The sequence below is a fragment of the Echeneis naucrates genome, chromosome 13, assembly GCF_900963305.1.
Source record: "Echeneis naucrates chromosome 13, fEcheNa1.1, whole genome shotgun sequence".
Lineage (NCBI taxonomy): Eukaryota > Metazoa > Chordata > Actinopteri > Carangiformes > Echeneidae > Echeneis > Echeneis naucrates.
Window position 1 is genome coordinate 8,006,578 of NC_042523.1, and position 24,467 is coordinate 8,031,044.

At 40.5% G+C, this 24,467-nt stretch overlaps 2 protein-coding genes across 2 annotated transcripts; one reads left to right on the plus strand and one right to left on the minus strand.

Annotated features, from left to right (window-relative positions):
* Positions 1-1,036: 1,036 nt before the first annotated feature.
* Positions 1,037-18,104, minus strand: LOC115053073 (WD repeat-containing protein on Y chromosome-like). Its single transcript, XM_029517639.1, has 27 exons — positions 17,993-18,104; positions 15,595-15,833; positions 13,283-13,513; positions 12,632-12,717; positions 12,400-12,492; positions 12,274-12,319; positions 12,139-12,185; positions 11,090-11,207; positions 10,853-10,922; positions 10,184-10,403; positions 9,983-10,088; positions 9,577-9,728; positions 9,233-9,335; positions 8,965-9,071; positions 8,811-8,890; positions 8,652-8,706; positions 8,521-8,566; positions 8,089-8,148; positions 3,745-3,907; positions 3,559-3,654; positions 3,401-3,459; positions 2,487-2,628; positions 2,299-2,338; positions 1,845-1,933; positions 1,574-1,696; positions 1,222-1,406; positions 1,037-1,096 (listed from the first exon to the last, which is right to left on the minus strand). The coding sequence occupies exons 1-27, from the start codon at positions 18,102-18,104 to the stop codon at positions 1,037-1,039; spliced, it is 2,928 nt and encodes a 975-aa protein (XP_029373499.1).
* Positions 18,105-20,567: 2,463 nt separating this feature from the next.
* LOC115052669 (high mobility group protein B1-like) lies at positions 20,568-24,068 on the plus strand. The gene is made up of 5 exons (XM_029516928.1): positions 20,568-20,745; positions 21,850-22,005; positions 22,157-22,302; positions 22,398-22,572; positions 22,658-24,068. Exons 2-5 carry the CDS (start codon positions 21,859-21,861, stop codon positions 22,790-22,792), a joined length of 603 nt encoding a protein of 200 aa, XP_029372788.1. The 5' UTR covers positions 20,568-20,745; positions 21,850-21,858; the 3' UTR covers positions 22,793-24,068.
* The last annotated feature ends 399 nt before the right edge of the window (positions 24,069-24,467 follow it).

Sequence of the window (24,467 nt, forward strand, 5' to 3'; positions counted from 1 at the left end):
GCTATGCTCACCAGCCCATCTTTTTCCATCATATGTCTTCTGTTTAGTGCCAACAAGGAAATGTTGACTTTTACAGCTTTTTAGGTCAAAAGATCTGCCTTCTGTGGACAAAAAAGCGATATGAGAGCAGCAAGAGTGAACCAAAACGGAACGTTAAGGTGGCTAAACTGGTCTAAAATAAAAATATCTGTGAAAAAAAATAAATAAAGGAAATACAGGCTTAGTTGGATATTTTGCAAATTTACAATAGTTATAATAAAGAACATTTATTCGCTATTTCTTTCTATTGCTCTACACACTAGTGCATTTCTGTAGAAAACCACCAAATTGAATCACTTAAGCCACAGGAACCGTGAGATAAATGTGCTTCACAGCCCGAAGTCATAAATGTCAAAGCCATCACTGCAGTGCACGTCTAATGGTAACAAGTTGCAGACCTCTTTCCGCTTTATTTCAAGTTAACACTAAGATGTGGACAGTTATGTGTTTCATGGCCTGTAGTCTAAGTAAAAGTCTTCATCCATTTATTAAAAGCATCTTTATGTTGAAACTCACTTGCACACACTTTTATTTTTATTTTTTTACATTTTGGTTTGTTTTTGAGGAAGCCAGTAGTGCAGTCATAATATTACTATATTTTACTTGGCCTTGCTCTTTCTTTCAACCACTGGCTCCTGCAATGACCCAGTTTTCAGAGCGTGATCAATGCAGCTTCATCTCATACGGCTCAGTCCAGTTCCTCAGAGCTGCTTATGAGAAGATCAATACATGGGAGCGAGGGAGAGGTCAGGTCTCACACTGACGTTTGGTGGCTCCACAGTATCAAAGCCTTGCAGAGCGCAGTGGCTTGATGGTGTGTTAGTATGCCTGACAATCTCATGGCAGAGTCTGAAATGGAAAAGAAGATGCTCTCACTTGCATTTTAGTTTTGTCTGGTGTATGACTGCATTGTATATGTACACTAATTTGCGCCGTTGGAATGGCTAGAACTCACCCAGTCTTGGCTTCCTTTGGGTAAAACATGTTTTTAATCTTCCTAGATGTCTGTGTCACTGATGGATGTTGTAGCAAGTCTCAGCTTGCTGTCAGTCTCTGACTGCAATTATGCCACAAAAGGAGCAGGCAAAGTTCAGGTCTATCCAACATTAACGGTGAGGACACAGAGAGATTGCGCATACTTCACATAGCTCAGATAATCATTTGTAAAATAATCCAGCTCACCTTTAGCTCCCCACAGTCAGCCGCAGTCTTGTCAGCACTGACTACATCAGAGAGATGAGTTTCTACATTCAAACTTTCATACTCCGGCAAGCTCGCTGGATGAATCAGAAGCTCATAGGGCACAGCAGGATGCATCCAGGTAGATGAAATGTGGATGCTCCAGCACTCAGATTGCCCAAAGGTCCCTGTGGATAAAGTCCAACGTTCTACACTGTCATCTCTCAGATGGCAGAGGTGCGACAGACAGGCAGGCTGACAGGCAGACAGACTTACAGGCAGACAGATAGATTACTTTAATACTCTAGTGTTGCAGTGCTGGTTGTTTACCAGCTCTTGGTACTGTACTTTGTACCTGACGAGTACTTAAAGGTGGCAGTGTGCATCCACACTATAGTACAGGGAGTGGGAGGAAGGTGTGGGGACACACCAGGGTCCAACATGTTATTTTTAGCCAGCACTACCTTATGGGTTAATCCTGTCACATGTAGCGCCACACTGAAATGAACATGCCCATAAATAACAGTTCTACCCTCAGCAACACACTGCTCAAGATTAATGCCGTTTGCATGAGCATTAATAATGTCAAGATTGAGAGGATTGATGGATGAAAAACTGACACCCACCTATGAATTCTCCACGTGTGCTCCAGAGGCGTACAGTGTAGTCTGGGGATGAGGTAAGCACCACTTGATCATTGTCAACAATTTGCAGGCTGGACAAGAATAAAGAAGGTTGAGACAAAATGGGGGAGGGCAAAACAGAAGAATGCTCTACATCATCCACTGTGTTGGTGCATTTACCGGCACATACACTCCAGGATGCACCCCACCTAACCTGATCATCTGTTTCAGACCTTCTCTCATTTTGTTTGTCTGCAGCAGCAGGAGGAAGTTATACTGTTTCTGTTGCTACCAGCACACAGATTGCTTCCACAAATTCTTCCATCTCAGGATATATACAACAAGGTACTAATTTAAGGCACAATCCAGAATTGGGTTTCTCTTTGGCTACCTCCATCAGGACAAAATGTAAAGCTTCTGTCCATGAACATTCCTTGTGCCTGAACTTTTTACATACCCAGAAACTCTGCTTGTGTGGGCACGCCAGAAGTTTTCAGCTGAATAAAAAAAAAAAAAAATGAATATGAAAAGTGTGAATTAGCATGCTCTGACCGACACTGCCTGTTCATATTTTCACATCGTCAGTAAGGTGCATTGAAATAACGCATTTTATAACACTGGCCCACATCATCACGAATCACATGCAAAGGCAGGAAAGGAATGAAACTAACCTCTTGGGGATTTTTGTCCTTTGGTAAACGTAGATGTAACCAATTTGGTCAGCAGCATACAGCAGTGTGCCCTTGTTGGTTTGAGCCATTTTGGTAATCTTTTGTTTGAATCGAGACTGCAAAATGGAAAATAAAAAAAACATTATAATGTGAGCACCTTTCTTTCATTTCACAGCCGAATGGTATGAAGATCCAGTAATTTTCATGGTTTGGGGATGGCTCTCTCCCACTCAAAGAGACAGATTAAGGGACAAAATCAAACACTAATACCAAACACTTTCCCCCCTGTGGTGACTAAATGCTCCCTGCAGTCAGATTTAATAAAATCCCCTAGATAATGGTCCTCTTAAAATAATGAGATGTATAATATTATACAAAATGTGCCAGGCAGCCAACAAATTGTTGAAATTAGCCATGAAGAAAGTACATGAAAATAAGAGCACTTTAAAATTGTGAAGAGCCCTTGTTGCTAGGCAACAGAACACAACTGGGGTGGGATAGCCAAAAATAAAAAAATAAACAAAAAATTTTAAATAATTATCAGAAGTTTTGTTCCATTTGTGGAAAATATTAACAGTCTTAAATAGGCTAAAAAAAACCACCCCTTCTTTTTTTTTTTTTACTTCAGCTATCAGGAGGGTGCCCTATATTCACATGTTCTATACTCATCCTCATCAAAGGGTGCCTGCTTTGCATCATGTAGCTGCAAGAAAAGTGTGAAGCTGTTCTATTTGTTTAAAAACTATAGCTAAGCAGAGAAACTGTACTCTATCTACTTTGCTCAGCACTTTTGGAGGCAAAAGAAAGAAAAGAAAAACTGGAGCTTTTTAAAATCCCAAAATCAAAGTGGGGGAAAGAAGATGAGTAATCTTTTATCTTCTATCTTACCGCCTTGAAGCTGCCCACACACTTTCCTCCACTGGACACATTCCAGATATTTATACAACCTTTAAACGAAAAAAAAAAAAACATAATTTACACAAAATTTAAAGTCTTAGTGGAAGGATGTAAAGTGCATTGAAATCAGCACAGTTTATAACACTGACCCATGGTGCCGGAGGACAGCAGAGCCGAAGCCAGCCAGAGCTGCTGCAACTTGAGGTTCTTTAGGAAAATGATGCTTTGAACACTTGTGTCCAGCCCTACATAACAGAGAGAGAGATGTATGGCACATCTTCTGCTACCAAAGGATTCCAGCGCATTCATCATACGCTCTGACAATTTAAAATCACCTTCAGCATTCTGGTGTTCAGCAGAACGAGGACTGACAAATCGGCATTGTATGCTTCCAGAAACCATGTTCCACAAGATTATTTCCCCGTCATAGCTGCCGGTAGCCAGGAGAGTCGGGGGACTCTGAGCCATACAAAGGATGTCCTCACTATGGCCATTGTTCTGAAGAAAAATAAACCGTAAGTCTCCCTAACAACTAGGAACACGAAAAGTTTATTTCCGCCAAGCCAAAATAATGTGCAGTTCAACGGGTCTTGGTGTTTTCACTGCACTCACAACTGAGTTATTGTAAGTGATTCCCACCTTGGTTTGTACAGAAACCTATCAAGTGTGTTCCTTTTTCCACTTTTGTTGTGTGTTTAAGTTTATGTGTTAACTGGCAAATAGAAAAATATCTGCAATCTCCTTTTTCTAAGAATAAATAATAAGTCTCAAAAAGCAATGATGTGGCGCTAATAGTACTGCATCTGTGGCTGCTTCGGTTTAACACAAGAGTGGAAAAAACTGAAAGCTACCACAGCGCCGGTCAACAGTCACAAATTATGCTCAGTAAGACCTCTGAAACTCTCAAATTTATGTGTGTGTGTGTGTGTGTACTTTCCTCTGTATGTACTTTCAAACTGAGCCAACCAGTCAGCATTTTCTCTGCATCTAGCATGGAGTCAATCTCTTTAATTGTCTCTCAGCAAACAAAACAAATCATGACATAGTTAATAAAAATGTTGTGGCATTAATTTCACTCGATCTCAGGATAAGTGCACATCTCAAAGGTCACAAAGCTGCTGATGAATAACTTCAAGCAAATGTTTTTTTTTCTGAAGAGCCACAGTCTTATTAAACAGCTGTCAGGGAAAATGTTTCAAGATGGCTTATTTCAAGGAATACATGAATATCAAAGAGCTTGAACTGACGCCTTGGTTTCAGTCTACAGTACTGTGGCCAAGGGTGGCACACGCTCTGGATCAGCTACTGACTTGATGTCAAACCTCTGAGTGAGCTGACAAGCCAAACATTCCTCCTGCAACTGCACTTCACACTGATACAAAGTGATTCATCTTGTACTTTATGCGCTTATTTCTCACTGAACACTGAGCCCAACAGGAATATTTGCTTGTAGTGATGCTGCCAGCAAGAAATGACACACCATGAACCAAATCAGTAAAAGCAGATGGCACTTTTGAGCCTATATTATACCCCACGCCAAATCAAAATATTTAGCAGAACGGGGCCATGTTTTAAAATTTTAATGAGCGTCAACACAAGACTGGCCATCTGGAGGACCAGAAACATTCACCCGAGGCCCAGTGGATAAGAGAAGGCCACGGGTATATGTGGAACAACTCATTGATTTTCCTGCTGTAGTTCACCTTCAGCTGCTAGTTAAAAAATCAAACCTGGACCCATCCGTACTCTCTAACTACCATAAAAAGGTAGTCTTCTTACAATTACAGTCGTTTCAACATGAGCACAACATTCTTGAGGTGTTCCTGTCTGGTTTTAACTTATTTCACCAAAGAGGTTTTAGTGATCTTTTGATTTTTACTGACTAAGGTGAGTGTGCTCTCCTCATGCTTTTAGATCTGACAGCAGACCATGACATACTCATCTCCCGCCTTGAGCACTGTGTGGGAGTCAAAGGAATGGCCTTGGATTGGTTCAGGCCATATCTGCATGACAGGGGATTTCAGGTTAGCTTTGGGGGCTCTACTTCATCCTCTACACAACTTTCTTGTGGGATGCCCCAAGGTTCTATACTTGGACACAGTTTGAGACCCCAACATATCAGCTTTTGTGTTCTTATTGCTTTTTACTCTTTTTGATTGCTTTTATCTGGCATGTTCTTATATTTTACTTATTGTTGCTTTTATTTATTTTTATGTCTGTGTGAAGCACTTTGGTCAACTAGTTTGATTTTTAAATGTGTTCTATAAATAAAGTTGGATTGGATTGGATTAGATTCACGAAAAACAATTTCAAGAGGACTCTGTAGATAATGGAAGGGGTCTAGTTTCTTAGTGGCCACTGTAAGGCAATCTTTCTGCTCTGTTAATGGGCCTTTTATGAGGTGAGTGAAACCACCAGCCATAATAAAAGAACTGGCAGGATTTGAAGCATCATATCCTTCAATGGATCATTCAGCATTAGTGAGTGTCAAATTTTACTCCTTTTATTTAACTTTTAAAGGAAACCAGATCAGATTAGTCCGGTAAAACAACGTGAAGAAAATGTAGTCTTTTGGACGTTATTATTGGAATGCATTGATTTTTACTTGGTGTGAAGTTGGATTGGGTTAAATGTTACACACAGTGCAGTATGTGTGATTCATTGTAGTCTATCACAGATGTCTTTGGAAAAGGAATTAAATCTTGAGAGAAATAGTATAAGTGTGTAAATGCTGTGGGGCTCAGATGATAAACTGATGATGACAATAATGATTTCCAGTGATCCTCCAACAATCATCCGCGAAACATTTGACATGCCCACCCGCCTCATCTGCAGATTTTGGTTAGTGCTAACGAGTATACGCAAAATGATATTTATGAACATCGGTAGGTTTGCATTGAAAATGAGAGCATAGTAGTTGACTGCCACAGGCTTTGACTCAAATGATTAATGAGGAGAAAGGACACCCCTCACTGATCATAAATGGGATTAGCAGCTCAGTGACACGTCTTGGATTATAAATCTGACATTTCAGAGGAAACAATCGATGGTTCTTATAGCTACATTATTTCTTGAAATTCTGAAGCAGTTTTGCTTTTTGAATATACAAGTGTCCATAATTCTGCTCCAAATTGATTACTGATATTATTTCAGGAGCAAACAAAAAAGAATACAGGAAATAAATACAGAGCTAACACTGGGAGACACGGTGACAGATGCACAAAGGGAATTTAATGCAAACCTCGCGCTCAGAGTCAATCATATAACCATCTTTACCTTTCAGTGAGAGCTCAGACTCTCTGGAGCAGAGACTGTCACAAGCTACAGGTGTACTGACAAGTGAGAGCCGTAGAGCCCTGGGAAAGGATGTGATGTGGAGACATCAATAGGAAGACAAAGGTGATACGGATATTATATGCAAGTCAAGAAATATAGGTATGGGAAGATGAAACATTTACCAAAAGAAACTAAACATTTCCAGATTCAGTGTGTCATAGAAACTCTCAAAACTGAGAGAAATTGAACAAGGAAAGAGGAAAGATGAAAAGAAATGGGTAGATGTGGTAACTCACTGCTTGAGTTAAACATTTTTCTGCAGGCGATGCTGCACAGTAGGGCAGAGATCAGGGAGGCTTTGTTACCCATCTCTCCCTGAGCTTTCCATGCAGTTAGCAAAAATGCTCCTTAGGACGAAAGACTGCAGAGTGTGCTGTCAGTCTGTGTCAAATGAACACAACCCTGCAGGCAAACTTCATCTTTACTGCTCTAAAGGTGTGAAAGTGAGAGATAAATCATAGAAATGGCCGAGCAGTCCCACAGTATAACGTATGTGGATGACTTTGTGACAGCTATGAGAAAAAGTCCCTTTATATGTAAGACACAGTACATACAGAGACATAAGGATATGGATGAACATTTCTGGGTTTCTGGGTCGCAGGGGAAGCTGGAGCCAGTCCCAGCTCACTCTGGGTGAGGTCACCCTGGACAGCTCACCAGTCCAACACACAGAGACCCACAACCACTCAGACCTACAGACGATTCAGAGTCACCACTTAACCCAAACATGGTGTCTTTGGACGGTGGGAGGAAACCGGAGTACTCAAAGGAAACCTAGACAGGCACAGGGAGAACATGCTAACTTCACACAGAAAGGCCCCAGGCCGGGAACCGAACCTGCAACATTCTTGTTGTGGGACAACAACACTAACCACTATGCCACCATGCTCCCCAGAGAGTTTTGATCTGAAACATAACTTTTACAACTGATTTTAGGGGTAAAAATACAGTATTTGCCTCTGAAGTGGAAAGGGTAGGTTGTAATAATTTTGTAAAAACAACATCTATTTTTGCCACAATCATTTTAAATATGCCTATTAGGCAGTAAGTGTATAACTACAGAGCTACAATGGTCTGCACTTTTGCCTGATGGATTTTTGATCACGCATTCTGTCCAAAAACAAACAGAAACACATTTTGCACTCTTGTTGCACTCAACACAAAAAGCTGTTTCTTTGTAGAAATGGAAAAATAAAAAATGAATCTTTGCCCCACTGTCTTCCAGTCTGCCTGAAATCAATGTCACAAGGCGACTACAAGCTCTCGTTTGGAACATGATGAACTGCTTATTATTTTGTCCTGTCATTTCCCAAAGTTAAGAAAGTTTTCTGTTCATTAGTCACCAGATCATCCTGCCATGAAGGCTGTGGCCTCTGAACTCGATGGAAGTCCTCAGGTATGTCCTGGCAACACAGCAGGAGACAGTTCACACTTCAGCATAACGTTTTTGTTTTGTTTGCATCAGGACAAAAAAGAGCAGCTTGCATAAAGTCCTTTTGGCACATTCAAATTCTTAGTAACCTCAAAATGATTAGAAGAGTCATTCACCATGCAATGAAAATGCCTATTTTTCTCTCAGTTGTTAGATTCTCTAATAAAATTCAAAACAACCTTTTTTTTGCCTTTTTCAGAATGGAGATCAACTGGTAATGACACTATAAATAAATGCAAGTAGGCTGCAATATAATAGACAGATGAAAGAATTGGAGAAATGGGATTTGTGAAATAGAACTGACATATAGCACCTGAAACTGTGTGTTTTCTTATATACTCACTGGGTAAATGTCAATCTTCCTGTCACGGCCAACAGACATCACATAGCTTCAAAAATAAATGGCCCAAGTTAGCAATGGATTTGAATTCATAATGAACAAGAAGATTTGCTAACAGCTATATCAGAACTCACCAATTTCTGTGAGCTTTCAGAAAGATGCAGTCGCAAACCTCATGACATCCACCATCTATAAGAAAGTGAAACAAATATTTTCCTCAGTTACTGGATAATCTTGTGTTTCCAACTTTTTGCCCTCAAAGGGTTAAAAAAAAAAAAAAAACCTTTACAGACCTTTCTTCAGTGTCTTCAGGCACTGACCACTGTTGAAGTTCCAGATCTTTAAACATCCATCTCTTCCCCCTGTGATGAGTCTGTAAACACAATAAGACAGTGATGGAGGTAAACATGTTTTCTGAACAGTGAAACATTTCACAGAGTGTTTCACCTTCTCCCACTGAGGTCAAACGTCATGCACGTGATGGCAGACCGATCAGGCACACCACCAAACTCAAAAACCTGACGGCCAGTGTCAAAGTCCCAGACTTTCACCACCTGCAATCATTGGGATTTTGATTCAGTCTTACATTTGGCATATGTCACATTAAATATAACTCTCATGATCCTGTTCCAAGAGAAATTGGGTTCATTTTTCAGTGGAAATGTGTTGCTGGTCATCTGTGTCAGTGATGCTGTCAAGTTCTATTTTAACTCACAGATCCTTCAGTGCAGCTGACAACTCGACGAAACTCCTCACTGTATCCGCAGCACGTTACAGGCTCATCATGTGACTCTGTGAGGTGGCGGCAAAATTGCGGCCTTAAAGAAGAAAAAGACACTAAACTGAAAAAGTGAAATGAACAGTCAAGTCTCTGGGAGAATAGAACTTTCAAATCTCTTGGGTAAAAGTGGGAGGTTTGCTCCTCAGATCCACAGACTATCAAAATCATCAGCTTTCACACTTTCACACATTATTAACCTTAATGGAGCACACTTGAGGAATATCTTCAAAATATCTTCAGAGCATATTTGAATAAAGTACATTGGCATGACAACCAACCTGAGCTTCAGGGAGAGCACTGCCAGACAATCTGCTGCAGTGAAAAGGGATTTCATAGCAGACGAATAGAAGCACGCAGAGATGTCACCGTGAATCTGGCTTGCTTTGGGGTCGGCTGTAAACAGGCAGCACTGGTCTTGAATATCCCAAATCTGACACAGGAATAGATGAACATCAATGGAAGAAGTATTGAATTAACAATATCACACCGTTACCAAACATTCAAATTTGGATCAAATTTGTAAAGTTAATCGTATATACATGCACACATATAATTAGTTACTTTCTACTACAGTTGGTGAACTGCGGCTTATGTATTTACAGTGACACAGATGCTTTATGCACTTTGAATGCTTGGAACATATAAAATCACAAGTGTAACATAAATTAATGAGTAATTTATCACTTTCACAGTGTTGTCAATGGAGACAGAGAAGATCTGACTGTCCGCTGAAGAAACGCAGAGAAAGACAATGGGGGCAGAGTGGCCTTTCAAAATACCAGTCGGTTTCCTAAAAAGAGAAACAACAAAAAGAGAGTCGGGGGGTGGTGGTTTAGCTCATGTTGGTTGTTCTAAAAAAAACTCAGCTGAATCATTATTTCTCACCCAGAGAAATGTGGATTCCAGAGTCGTATGACTCTGTCCATCCCTCCAGTGACCAACAAGCTGTGCTTCTGACTGAGGTCAAAGGTCTTGACACCTTTGTAAATGCTGAAAATTGTCTGGTCACATGACGCTCTGACCTGTGGAGTCCAGCTCAGCTGGGCTTTCTTGGTTTTTCCCTCATAGCAGGCTTCTCTGATCTCACTCAACTGTTGTTCAGCATCTGTTAAAGGCAGCACACAGCCTCAAGAAGGAGAAAACAAACGAGAAAAAAATCATCAATCAAAGCACGCTAAGGGTAAGTCATTATGTGAATAAATGAGGAAGCTGAAGCTGGCAAGTGACATGCCCACGTACATCAAACACACACGCACACACACACACACACACACACACACACACCCCATGGCATTGATTCGTGAATTATTGATAGATGAGTCATTATGAGTAATCCCTCACAGCTCCCACCAAGCTGCCACATTTTCAACATGAATATAATTACTCATATTGTTGAATGAAAGAATTTGGTCATTTTTATCATACATATCATATTATTTATTCATTTTCCGGTGCTGAGAAATGGAAGAACAAATAGATACATATTTTACGTCCCTGTAACAACATGTACCAAAACAGAGAGAAAGCCAAAGAAATGAGCTAAACATAAATTACCTATAACAAGAGATGACAGTTCGTCATTTGATGCGGAGACAACAGCTTGGGAACCTGGAAAATATTTTGCCTAAATTCAGAGAGATGGGGGTTAGTCGCTCAGTCACTACTGGGATTATCTGAGCACTATACAAATAAAATGTCGCAAAACAACCAACAATGTAGTGTGTCACAAAGTCTCTGCAAATATTATAATAAATGTGTACATAAGGTGTGGGTGGATGTATAAAATGTCACCTCTGTCACCCAGTCGCGATGAACCTTCCATCTGATAAATGTCACATTTGGAGCGACGACTGCATTGTCAATTGCTATGTTTGGTATGTTTTCAACCTTTGGTAATTTATTCCATAATCTATCAAAAGAGAAGTTGAGATTTACAGTCACGTTTTATGAGCCTCACATTCGTACGTACACTACATATCAATTTAAGTGTCCACTCTAATTCAGACTCCATGTGCTGTTCCAGGATAATCTGAGCAAATTGACTGCCCGATTACACTGTGACAGACACATCATGATTTATACATGTTAAGTGTTCTCAAGGTGAATACATTAAATGGTGCCACATTTAACTTGGAACAATTTAAATGGTGCTGGATGCAATTTAAGTAAATCACCAATGAACTGACTCACTGGGACAGCTACTCAACGCTGTATAACAAACACTATCTGAAGCTGTTGTGATCATTGCAAAGAGGATGAGGTACACCAACGCCTTCTCCGTGTGATGACTTTAATAACTTTACAAAAGAATGAATTAGATAGCATACATTTTAATATTTGTGAATAAAAACTAAACGCATTACACATTGTTGGAAACATCTGCCAATCTCAGCTCAATATTTCACATTTTTGTACCAGAAGAAAAGGTGAAAATTGCATATTGGCGGACCAGAATATTAAACTTCCTGTGAATTACAGACAAAAGAAAGAAAGAAAAAGAAATATGTATCTCACGCATAAAAATATCTTTCTTTACTTTTCCACTAACAAATTCTATTTGATTTGATATGGCAGGAACAGGTCTGGGAGAGAAAGAAATCAAAAATGTGCTCCTGTTTCTCCCTCTGCTCTTCTGTTTGTTTGTCCCCACTGTGTTTCGGGTACGTGTGTGTGCATGTATGTGTTCCTTTTGACTGGAAAATCTTTTTGTTCCAGGTTTCTGCTCCTGCTACCCTGTTTTGCTTTGCCTGTCTGATTGCCCAGCTTTGTGAGTTTGTCTGTGTTGTGGTGATTCTCTTGTGTGCTTTGGCCCTCATAGGTCTTTAGAAAAGCACGTTTACCTGAGGGTATCGCCAGCACAGGATATTAAAATGATAGTCACACATCCCTGAAAGATAAAGACAAAAATTAATCAAACAGGATATAATAAATGCCATCAGTCTGATATGTACATCAGGTTTAAATAAATGACCTACCTCAGTGTCTCCGTAAAGGATACAACATTTATCCTGTCCGATGTAGCTAGGACGAAAAACACAGAACGTAATGTTAGACATGTTTAACATTCTGATAGTATGTTAAAGTGTAGCTGTGATGCTGACCCATAGTCTAATGTCAGAGGCATTGTGTCTAGTGCACTGATCTGGCAGTATGGCTCCAGAGTGGAGAGTTCATAGAGCTGGATCTCTCTGTCCCTGCAAAGTATTGCACAATAAGCAAATTTAACAGAATCTGGGACCTGGAGGTGACAAAAACAATGAATTTACTCTCACAAGTATTCCTTTTGCTGTTTTATTAAATTATTTTTACATGCATTTACATATTTCCTATTACCCTGTTCCGACCATCAGCTTGTTGTACTCCGGCATCAGAGTGAAGTCAGTGATCCATTTTGACTTGCTGTTGGCAGGTCCTCCACTCTGTCAGAAAAAGTAACAATAATAATAATAACAATAACAATAACAGGGTGTTGAAAAGTCAAAACCCTTGACACATGAACAGATAATCTTATCAAATCGAAGAGAACTGTAATATCTAAGCCCCGCTCTAGTTTGTGTTACTATTAAATCACATGGAAATATTAAAAAAAAGATTAAATGTATCAAATTAATTAACATTTAAAAAAAAAAAAAAAAAAGAAGAAGCCTATTGCCTAATACATCTCCCTTTGCTGATCCATACCACTGCTATTTTGAGTCAGTGTGACACAATGTACTGCTGCTTTAAATAAATGCCCAACAAGTAAATGTCAACTTCTAAAAATAGTCCCTGGCAAGTTCACCATTTACTCCTGTTTGAGTAGCTGAAGTCTTTGAAGGAAAACTGATAATAGGCGAAAAATGTAAGTTCTGTGCAGACGCTCCAGCAGAAAGTTGAGGAAATTAGTATTTAGAAGTATTAAGAGACTGACTGACAGCTTGTTGGATTTGGTGTTCTGACAGGATGTGCTGACCTGGGGAACAGTACAGAGTGAAATTCACATACAAAAATGTGTTTGGTCTTGTCGGGTTTAAGTTCATGGCTCCAGATGCAAACAGCACCGTCTTCCCGGACTGTTATGATGGCGCCATCATGGGTGGAGTGGATGTTGACAATGGGAAGGCCATGACCCAACGATTTGATGGTGGCCGGCAGAATAAAAGCCACCTGCTTACTACGTCTGGTACTTTCCTCCTTCTCTTTGTGCTCCTGCAGCATGTATGTGCAGAACTGACCCTGCAGCATATGACTCTGTGTTAGACCTGGTAATGTTAGGGTTTTCAAACGTGCATGTCCATGATGATTAATGAGTTAACATGTACATGTATTATTTAACTTCTGCAACTCCTATTTCACCAGATACCTTTAGAGATTGATTTTAATCTCTTGTTTTACAAGTCAACAAAGCAGGGGATAAATTTTTAGCTTTTTAACTCAAGTAATACATTCAACTACGAGAAGATTTTAAAAATCCATATAAGTGCAATTACTGGTTTTGAATCTACTCACATGCTCCACAAATCCTTAATTAAATAACAGTTGCTCTTTCATAGTGGCCTAGTTTTTTATCCTTATTACAAAACCCTGCTGTTAACATTCATGTAAAAATAAAGATAGTTCCCTTCACATTGAATAAAAGGGGTGTATGCTCCACAGGAAACAAATATGAATGCCATCTCACCCATGAAATTCTTCCTCGACCTGCGTAATCAATCTTCTTAAATAACCCTTGAATCTGCGCATTGCTCTGTGGGATTCAAAGACCAAAAGAATAAAGGACAGTAACACTTATTCTGAATGTATCAGCTAATTGGAAACATCTCTGTTTAATCACAAAGGCGCAAAACAGCAGGCACACAGTGAGATGAGAAACAGAGCATGATATGAAGAGAAATGTCACACTGTCTTACTATGTTAGGCAAATCCAAAGACTTCTTCACTATTTGTCCAAAAATCTTTGCATCAATGCATCTCAAGCAATCCGTTTCAAAATCCTTTATGAGGGAAAATACAGTCAGGAACGAACAACCAGACTCTCAGAGTGCACTAAAAACAATTTAAAAAAAAGTTTATACAGTACCTCAAAAGCTGCTTTCAGTCTCTGGAGGCTGTCAAGTGATATCGTCTCATCAATCTCAGTGGACAGAGGACATGACAGTATCAAATTAGCCAGATAGTACTGTTCAGGCTTATTATGAAGGTTACAATTGACAATGAAAAAAAATATGATGTTAAACTTCCATTCTTTTCCCCCCGTCCAATTAAATCCACTCACCAGGCAGTTGATAAAGTCTGAGTGCTAAAAAATACAAATGAAAGTTAGAGCGGAGACACTAACAATGCATGCGTACACTGGAAACTATAATTATCAACCCATTCAATTAGTTCTCCACCTCAGAGAATGAATGACTGTATGTTCTGGCCACAATAAGCCACCACAGGCAATGACATGTCCCCGAGATGTTTGCACAAGGCCAGTTGACAGTCCATGCTCTCTGTGTTAATGGCCTTTGTTCGATGTGCCTCAGTTTCCTGGCATTGGTCCCCTGATCCATGACATTCCTTGATCTATCATTAATAAATAACAGGGATAAACAGGCCAGTTCCTCGTGGATGTAACTAGAGTCGAGGTTTCCCGCCGGTATCTCTGGAATTTCTGAGATAATTACTTAATCAGTCAGAGAGACGGAAGAACTGAAAGTGTTCATGCAACCTTGACTGCTCTCCAAATGCTTTTATTAGAGCTACATAACTTTGAACTCCCGAGCCTGTTCCGCTTAATCTGCCATGGCACATTATTCATTACATTAAGCAGGAGAGTGTGACTGACATCTGCAGCTGGAAACCCCCAACTTCAGGCGCTGCATTTCCACCAGGCGCCTAAATCTCTCTATCATTCCTGTCAGCTTGAAAGCATGAATCTGAATCTGCTGTGCTCTGTTTAAGTGGTTGGCTCAGCCACTGTGTTTGTTTTACTTTGGCCTGAAACACGGCCATCCCTGGGCTCTGATGTTGATTGTCCTGGCAGATGCACTGTAAGGCTGCAGATAAATTGATCATCAACTTGATTTAAAATGGCATTTTTGGCATTACGTCACATTCATTCCGCTACTGGTGAGATATGAGATGAAGTGAAGCACCAAGGAAAGAGTCTGGCAAGTGTAGCAATGTAAAACTCTAGTGACACCTTGAGGCAAAAAGCAGCCACTAAAGGTGGCCCACGCCAGCAGAAGTTACACTTAAAATTGCTGAAGCAGATGTGAGGCCAAATCTGACTCTCTACATTCATTGTCAGATAGATGAAATGAAAACTGTACCTCAAGGCTGCAGAGTTTGTGAGTTGAATCAATACTGTGCTGCTGCTGTCTCGTGATTGGAACCTTATCTCCATGTGTGAAAGAGTGTCTTCGCCTGCTCTGTTTCAGTCGCTCTCGCATCAACCATTCAGGCTGCGCTTTAGTGTCCTCACTTGCTCTCATCGAAGCTGACAAGTCATCTGCAACTATCACACCCTGACATCTGGGCCCAGAGGTGTTTTTCATCATCCTTGTTGTATCTTTGAGTTCAGAGAGGATGCTGGGGGAGTTAAGTGATATTTTTTATTAAATGCATCCAGTGGTGTTACAGTTCACTGCTGGTTGAAGGAAATGTTTGATTAGCCTTTATTGTGTCTGTGTGTAGCTCAAGATGGCCTGCATTTTGAGAAAACTACACACAAATCAATGTTATCTTAGGACTGTGATTATGTCCCATGTGAAAGGCTTCCCACATTACATGGCAACTACTCAGCCCTGCCACAGATAGCAACCCAAGCACCTTGACAACAGTACACACTTTCTGAAGAAGACAGAGAAGAGTGCTTGACAACAAAAGAAAAAAAGACTACAGCCAACGTTATCCTGTTCACATCTTACAGCTATCACTATGAATAAAAACATGCAATGGAAACATGCTGACATTATACTGGACTGGCATTCGACAACAATGAGATTTACTAAGGACCAAAACAATGAGGGAGATTACCTGGTCAATTTTTGGGTTTCTAATCTTCCAGAAGCTGAAGAACAGCGAGCCTTTCTCCCCGGCAGCATCTCTGTTGGATGGTGTTTGTCAAATGTTGTTGAAAAAACAGACTTAAGAGCACCACACTTTCTTAGTCAGACATCCAAACAGACGTTAATCAGACAGATCTAGCATTAGTCTACCTGACACTCACTCTAGCATTACACCTGAGCAGAGCAGGTGGCCCCACGGTAACTAAGAAACCAAGAGTGACAACTGACACTACAAATCTACAAAGGACCCGTGCTTACAAAGAGGCAAACAGCACCTTCATCAATCTTGTTTGAAACTAACAACATACTGCATCTTAAATCCTGGGCATCAAGCATATAACTATTTAGCAAATTTCAGATTTCAAATTAATTTAATTCTTATCATTAGCGTTGGTGCAATTTTTTATTCTAGATTTTGAAACTAGGGAAATTGATACATTGAACAATTTTCAAAGAACAGAGTCGGAAAACAGAATTTCACAGTGCAAAACAGGCATGATCAATCAAAAAGTGTTACTGATGGTGACGCTCTTTGCAGACAGAATCCATTAAATTGATGCAACAACTTTTATTCTGCCTTGTTATCGAGCTGCAGGCAGACTGCATAATGTCAGAGACAGAATAAGGGGTTGATGAGACATGAAGGCTGACAAATATCTTCTCATCTCAGGGAGATGTTTAATTACCAAAAACCACAAGTTGCACAGAGAAATAAGCACATTAATTCCATGGCACGCTTTTGATTTATCATTTTATTTTCTTCTTCTTTTTTATTTTACACCTTCCATAAAAATTGCAAACATAGAGACACAAAACATTAACTGAAGTATTGTGGCTCTGGTGAACAGAAATTAAGCAGAACAGCTGTTATCCTGTTTAATTTGCCCCACTGGTTTGGATGAGTATTGTTAGTGAAACTGCTTTCGCAACTTCTTTTTTTTTTTTTACAAGGTAAAAAATAAAACATTTTGAGTCTTCTCTCTGTGAGAATCAGCGAGCAATTGGTTAAAAATTCTCAAACATTCAAAGGCTGAAGATGATGACAACCCTCTTGAGTTAAACCTTTGTTTAGCTGCTGCAGCTCGTGCAGTGAGAGAGGCATTATTACAGGTGTGACATCAACGACTCTATTTCAACAAAACATCTCTTTATGTTGTCAGAGCTGATCCTTTCTGCTTTGTGTGGGCATGCCTCGACACAACAGTTTCAACTACAGCACATAGAGTAGCAGTCAATAGAAAAGATTTCAGCTGTGTTTCCACTGAAGCTCATTAATTTTTGCTCAGGTAGAGCCTTTACCACAGCAGGCCACCACATTAAGATGTGTGGCACAGCTGTGGTGAGACTGCTCGCCCCTCAGGTCAGGGTTTTTGCTTTGGCTGTCGATAACTGTCCTTCATCCAAGCATCAGCAGAGAGCTGCACATGCTTACTGTGCAGAAGCAAAGCGTTCTTTCTGCTTTATTAATGTGATCATGTCCTGTCAAACTGACTCCAACACAAATGGAAAATAAACCATAGACATATTATAATTACAGTGCTGGTTTGATTTGGATGTGCCTGAGTGCTTGGATGTTTTTCTTTTTCACTCTCCTAATGTGCTTTTTGGTTAGGCTCAAACAACAGCCTTGTCCTGCCTGAAGGCATGCCAATGAACTCACATGTGTAGGTGGAGCCATACGGTGCCGTGAAGGCTTTACAGAGCTCTACCTCTGATGGGGAAAACTTCCAAGGGAATCTGCCGTACTCAGCCTCCTGAGGCGTCGTCCACATCATGACAGTCTTGGGGAATACAGCTTGATTTAAAGGTTGCGTTACACTGCCAGAGGTCTAGCGTGGAAATCAACTGAAATGTAAAATTGAGGCTTTAACAGTCTAAACACCATCCTGACTCGGATGTAGGTCGTGTCTCCTCTTCAAGACTGTTGTTGTCTGAATGCATACAGGTTTACAAACTGGGCTCCATCAAAAGTTCTCACAGTACACAGCTGAACCACAAAGTCCAGACCGTGATAGAGGATGTTGGGACTTACACATGCATCAACACAAACATACTATTACACACACAAACTCAACATGCCCCTTCAGACTTTTACCCGAAGTCCAGAAGTGCACAAACTTACAGATGAATCTCTGCAGACAAATCTATCAGATAGACAAGTTGTCTTCTGTGACATATTTCAGATGAATCCCAGCAGTTTGTCCTTTATATGATGATTAAACGTCAATAGTAGGGGTGGGAATCTTTTACTATCTCATGATTTGCTTCGATTCCAATTTTTGGGGCTACGATTCGATTCAAAATTGAGGGGGATCACTAATAATGCACACCCCCCTACCCATGAATGAATAAATAAATAAATAAATGTGGTGACTTGAGCATAGTGGGAACGGAGGGGGCACCTGAACATGTTAATTGGTTAATTGGATACGAGTGGAACAGACCTGAGACCGGACCCCTCCAGAGAGTAAACTGGACCAGAGCAGACTAGATCAGAGACCAGACCCCTGCAAAGAGTAGAGACTAGACCAGACGAGATGAGATGAGAGAGTGGACCCCGGCCTTTTTTTGTTTTGTTTTTTTTTTTTTCAGAATAAAAAGGAATATACCTCTTGGGAAAATTGTCAGTAGGGGTCACTAATAATGCACGCCCCCCCCACCACTGAGGTGGCCATCTGAGTGCTGAGTGCTAAATCAAACGAGAATTCACTCACTGAGCAGTACGTTTCATTTTTTTTTATTGTTGTTGTCTTGTTTAAACATGTGGAAGGATTAAAGTTTTCAGTTAGGGTTAGGGTTAATTGTCTACATTTTATTACAACACTGTCTCTGGGTTAAATTTGTGTAAAATGCTAAAGACGGAATTCTCAAAAATTAAAAACCGAAAACAGAAAAAAACAAAAAATGAATGTGGGGAAAAAATAAAACAGATTTTATCAGGCTCTAGGTAAAAAACAAAATGAGTTGAAATCGATTCTGAATCATAGTAAATGAGAATCACGATTCTGATATGAATTGATTTTTTGGCACAAGTCAACTCAAAAGGCAGCAAACTGTTGTGTCCTCCAAAGCTGTCTGACACTTTCTGATAGTTCTACCCATATTTGTAATATTTTTGATTGCTAAGTGGTGACATCTTTTTTTTTTTTTAAGTAATAATAAAACAGGACGATGCATTTTGAACAACACAGCCTGAAATTAAAGTTGGAAGACCAGTGGAACTAAAATGTAGTGTAATAAATCACAGTCTGTCAGGCTGGAAACGCACAGCCTGTTAACAAAAGCCAAAGAAATAGAAATATGTAATACTCAAGGTAACGCAATTCACAGCATTAACTTTCTTGTTAAGTATCAAACCTTTTAAGACACCCTTGGCTTAGCTTTACATTTGCCTATGGTGAACACTGTTCTCTGCTATATTTTCAGTGGTGTGAAATCCTTCCTATATCCATTTCAGTATCATATTCAGTTGACTTTATGGATTTCTGGCTGCAGAATGTAATGTTAGAAGGTTTAACTGGATGGTGATGGCTTTATCTGGAGGCAGATCTGATCACAGCAAGATGTCTCTGTGCCATGTTTGTGGAGACATACTGCTTTTGTTTGGCTGCTGCGAGCACAGGAATTTAACTGTTGCCTTATTTATGTCTGTTATGTGCAGTGCTGCGAAGTATCAAAAGATATTGACTCACCTCGGTACTACTGTGAGATATCTTGAGTGATTTCATTTCGATAACCTACAACTAAAAGGCGGCAGAAATATTGCTCTTTCTCTTCTGCATTTATCTGAAAGCTATGGTAACTGTGCAGATTAAGATTTTCTATGGAAATATAGGATCATCATATCTATCATCTTTTAAATCCTGCATTATATATGAATTCGTTAATTAATATATATAATTCATTTGTGGCATAGTTTCTTGTGTAATCGGTGGGTTTATTTGAACTGGCGATGATAATTATTAAAACTAGAACAAGGAAACAAGGAAAATCAGCTCCAGCTTGTTCAACTACAGCATTTAAAGTTTCCTCCGAGTTGATAGGCAAATAAAAATAGCCGGGTATTATGATTTCATACAGGGGGAAAAAAACAACAAATAACACTTTTCTCCTGCAGGATAGGGCTACAGTTTCCTCTCAGTCAGACCGACTCACCGAGCCGTCTGTCATTCGAGTTTAGCGCCATCTCCCCGCCGCGTCTCCGCCAGCCAACTGCTCGCCAAGCAGGGCCGAGACACACGGCGGCCAATCGGATCCTCCGAGGACTTGGCGGCAGCCAATGTCCGCCAGCCGGGCCCGACACTCGGGATAAACACAGAGATCCTGTCCGCTCACAGACCGCGCTGTGCCGGAGCCCTTCGCCCCATTGTTTGAGTCGTACGGACGCACAGCTGGCCTCTGTAGCGCTGCAGGGTAAGAAACAACCACTCAGCCCTTCACTCGGCGGCCCGTTTCCCTCTGGATGAATGAAACAGGGGCCCGCTGCGGGTTTGGCACCGCGTAGCTCGGTGCTGTGCGTGTTTAGTTGCGTGACTGAGCCGGACGGGATGCTAAGATAGGAACAAGCTCCCAGCTGGTGTTTCACAGTCCTGCTAACTCGGGCTACGTAGTTAACTGAACGCTGACATTAGCTGCAGCCACGAATAAAGACCGAAAACTGACCTAAGTCCCCCTCTCACCTGCTCTCTGCTCGGGCTAGCCCGGCACCGGCTGGAGCGCTAACCCGCTTTAGCCCGCTCCGTTAGCCCCGACAAAGGTGGCGATGCTAGCCGTGCAAAGCTAACGCTAGCTGGAAGGTGAGGAAGTAGGTTGGAGCTGTGGCTGCCCGGGTCCGATCGTACAGGCAGTCTCCCTCTGAGACCGGCGCCACTTTCTCCCAAAACTTTCAGCCCGGCAGTCTGCGCCGCAGGCCACCGAGAGGCCGTTCAATGGACCGGCAAGGACGGAGAGTGTTTGGAAACAGCCCCGGCAGCCATTGTTAGCGGTGTAATCAGCCATTTTAATAATCGTCTCACCGAAATGAGCTCCGGCACAGCAGCTCAGGGCAGGGACACAAAGCCAGAGGGGGCCACCATGGCTAGCAGCTAGCGAACAATCAAAGGCGGAGGGAGCTAACGCTAATGCTAACGTATTCATCTGCAACCTCAAACCGGTTAGTTGCATGAGACGCTGCGAGCCATTAAAGGCTCTGTAGTGATCCTCTTTAGGTTTGTGTAGTGTAGTGTGTGTGTTGGGGTTGGTGGGGGGGGGGGGGCGGATGCGGGAAGGAAAGCAGGACTAAATGAATGTGTAGCAGAGGTTAATGATAAAAGAAGCATCATGTTGGCCTCTACATACAATGGATCATCTGTCACACCCCCCAAACCCCCACCCAGTTTAAACAATAGCTAGGACTGACAAAGCAAGAGGCAGACACTTTACCAGAGAGATATGTAGCTCTTCCCACTGCCAGTACATGAGTGGATTTGGGTACATTTTGCTAAAATGAATATGTGCATGTATTTTATCTTTACTTAGTAAGCCAAGATGGTGAAAGATCCAAAGAAGCCGAGGGGCAAAATGTCCTCATATGCCTACTTTGTGCAAACATGCCGAGAGGAGCATAAGAAGAAACATCCTGATGCCAGTGTCAACTTTGCAGAGTTCTCCAAGAAATGCTCTGAGCGGTGGAAGGTAAAATAAATCATTCTCAATAGCTGAATCGCTGGTGCTGCTGGAGGTTTATTTGTTTGTTATTTTTGTTTTAAAATCTCTGAATTCATGATTTTTCTTGTAGCAGTGTCTGTCATCTAGAGTGGTTCAAGCTGTTTGTCTTTTTCCTTAGACAATGTCACCAAAAGAGAAAGGCAAATTTGAAGATATGGCCAAACAAGACAAGGTGCGCTATGAGAGGGAAATGAAGAATTACGTTCCCCCAAAGGGCCAGAAGAAGAAGCGATTCAAGGACCCCAATGCCCCCAAGAGACCACCGTATGTACCTGAATCAATTTAAGGTTTTTTTTTTTTTTTGTTTTGTGCTAAGTGGATTAAGTTTAAAACAGAACCCCCCACCCCCCCCACCCCAGGTCTGCATTCTTCCTATTCTGTGCAGACTTTCGCCCCAAGGTAAAAGGTGAGAATCCTGGACTCTCCATCGGGGACACAGCAAAGAAATTGGGAGAGATGTGGAACAGTTCATCTGCAGAGGACAAGCAGCCATATGAGAAGAAGGCTGCCAAGTTGAAGGAGAAATACGACAAGGTGAATGGAGATGTCAGATTATTGATTAACTCGTCCAGCTTCATTCACACAGTCTGTGTTAAAACATGAATGATGTCTTCCACAGGATATTGTTGCTTACCGCACAAAGGGAAAAGTGGATTCTGGATCAGCAGCTGCAGCAGATGATGATGATGACGAAGAGGAAGAAGATGAAGGAGAAGAGGAGGAGGAAGACGATGAGGATGACGATGATGAGTAGATTGCATCGGGATGGGACCTGAAGTTTTGTTTATGCCATATAACCCTAATATACTCAATTCACCATCTTGAAACAGAAGTCAGATTGAACAAGAACATGTGTATATTTAATGTTTTTAAGATGTACAGTGTTATTCTCCTTTTTTGTAAAGTCAACACTACATATCTTTAAGTTGAGATTTTCTAGTGGTAGTTCTTTATCCCTGCCATATTCTGCAACAATTTAGGACTACAGATCCGTATGAAAGTAACTAGTCGATAGGTGTTACAACTCAAAAATGAGATTTGAGTTGGTAGTGTATTTTTCTTTAATTTGAAAAATATTTTTTTATGTGATGTCCCAATGTCTTTTTATTGTTCTTTGAATACCACTCTAATATCAAATGCAGCTGTCGACATTCAAGAATGTCTTCAATAAAGGTTGTTTTTTTTAAAAGTTTTGTTTTTTTTGTTTTGTTTAGTTTTTTTGCCCTTTATTTTAGTTATTTGAAGCTTCCTAAGTCGCCAACTAGTTATTGAAGGTCTCACTTGGAGAGCAAGTAGTTTAAGAAGTGCACATGAAAATAATTTGCACATTCTGGGCTTAGGCATTTTCATTTAAAAGCAAAATTAGTATTTAACGGAGTGATTATTTTAAAGTTTAGTTTTCAGTAAAGACTCTAATGCATTGTGAATGTCTATGTGTTGCCTCTTGATAAGCAATGTATTTGTGTAAGGGAAGTGTTTGACCAGCAGACAAAAGTTCTGATCAGGAAACTATGATCACAGTTAAGTTTCTCTTTAAGTCTTTCAAATTTTCAAAAGCAGCCCAATTGCACTGATCTTTACCTGACAGAATTTCTTTCCCTGTATGATTATTGCATATGCTCTCAAATTAGTATGTTTGCGTGTCATCTAAATGTATGGTCAGTGTCCCATCCTGTGCAAAGCTTCCAAATGTTTTTTTTTTTTTTTGTTTTTGTTTTTTCTGTTCTTTTTGTTTTTCTCAAAACTGCAAAATGTTGATTCCTGTAGTATGGTTTGTTCAACCTAAAACCAGAAGGTGGCGCCATGATGAAGTTTAGTCAAGTTCTGAAAGTATTTGATGTTAAATTAAAAGGTTAAACTGTGGTTAACATAAATATCAATCTTTTCCGTCCGCATAGACCTACAAGAAACCAAAAAAGCAAGCCATTGTAGCAGTGAGGAGAATTTTTTTTAGACATGAACAGAACTTTGCAGACAATTAACTGTAAATTTAATTGTACTCGTCAAATAAAATCAGTCACACAAAGGTTTCTACTGTGAAACAAATGAAGTTTTTGATCATTCATGGATAAACAGTAATCGGAAAGTCAGCACAGAGTATCTTTTAGAGTCTAGTGGGCTGCTGATGGAAATTTACCTGGTTGATGTTGGTCTAAATTTTGTGTTATTTCATCAGTGCTCATAATCCAGCTATGTGTCAAACAGACCACACAGCAGTCACTAAATGTCACCTTATTTTATTGAAGGATTTAACTCAGTTCATTCCATTGACACCGTTTATCAGCGCTGGGCTTGCTTTTAGTACCACTAAACAAACCAAATTAATCCCAAATGTTATTCTGTCCACATTCAAAAGAACAAAGAGTGCCTTGCATCTATTTCTATCCCACCAGTGTCCCAAGCAAAGGCTTTTTTGGATGCGTTTGTAC

Excerpts from the sequence above, each read along its gene's own strand:
- LOC115053073 (XM_029517639.1), bottom strand. The coding sequence starts at position 18,104 with ATGTGGACGACGCCTCAGGAGGCTGAGTACGGCAGATTCCCTTGGAAG. Across the intron at positions 8,567-8,651 it reads CTGAAAGCTCACAGAAATTG|CTATGTGATGTCTGTTGGCC; the intron begins GTGAGTTCTGAT and ends TTATTTTTGAAG. Across the intron at positions 2,339-2,486 it reads TTCATTCCTTTCCTGCCTTT|CTGAAAACTTCTGGCGTGCC; the intron begins GCATGTGATTCG and ends TTTTTTATTCAG.
- LOC115052669 (XM_029516928.1), top strand. The coding sequence starts at position 21,859 with ATGGTGAAAGATCCAAAGAAGCCGAGGGGCAAAATGTCCTCATATGCC. Across the intron at positions 22,006-22,156 it reads AATGCTCTGAGCGGTGGAAG|ACAATGTCACCAAAAGAGAA; the intron begins GTAAAATAAATC and ends CTTTTTCCTTAG. Across the intron at positions 22,573-22,657 it reads TGAAGGAGAAATACGACAAG|GATATTGTTGCTTACCGCAC; the intron begins GTGAATGGAGAT and ends TGTCTTCCACAG.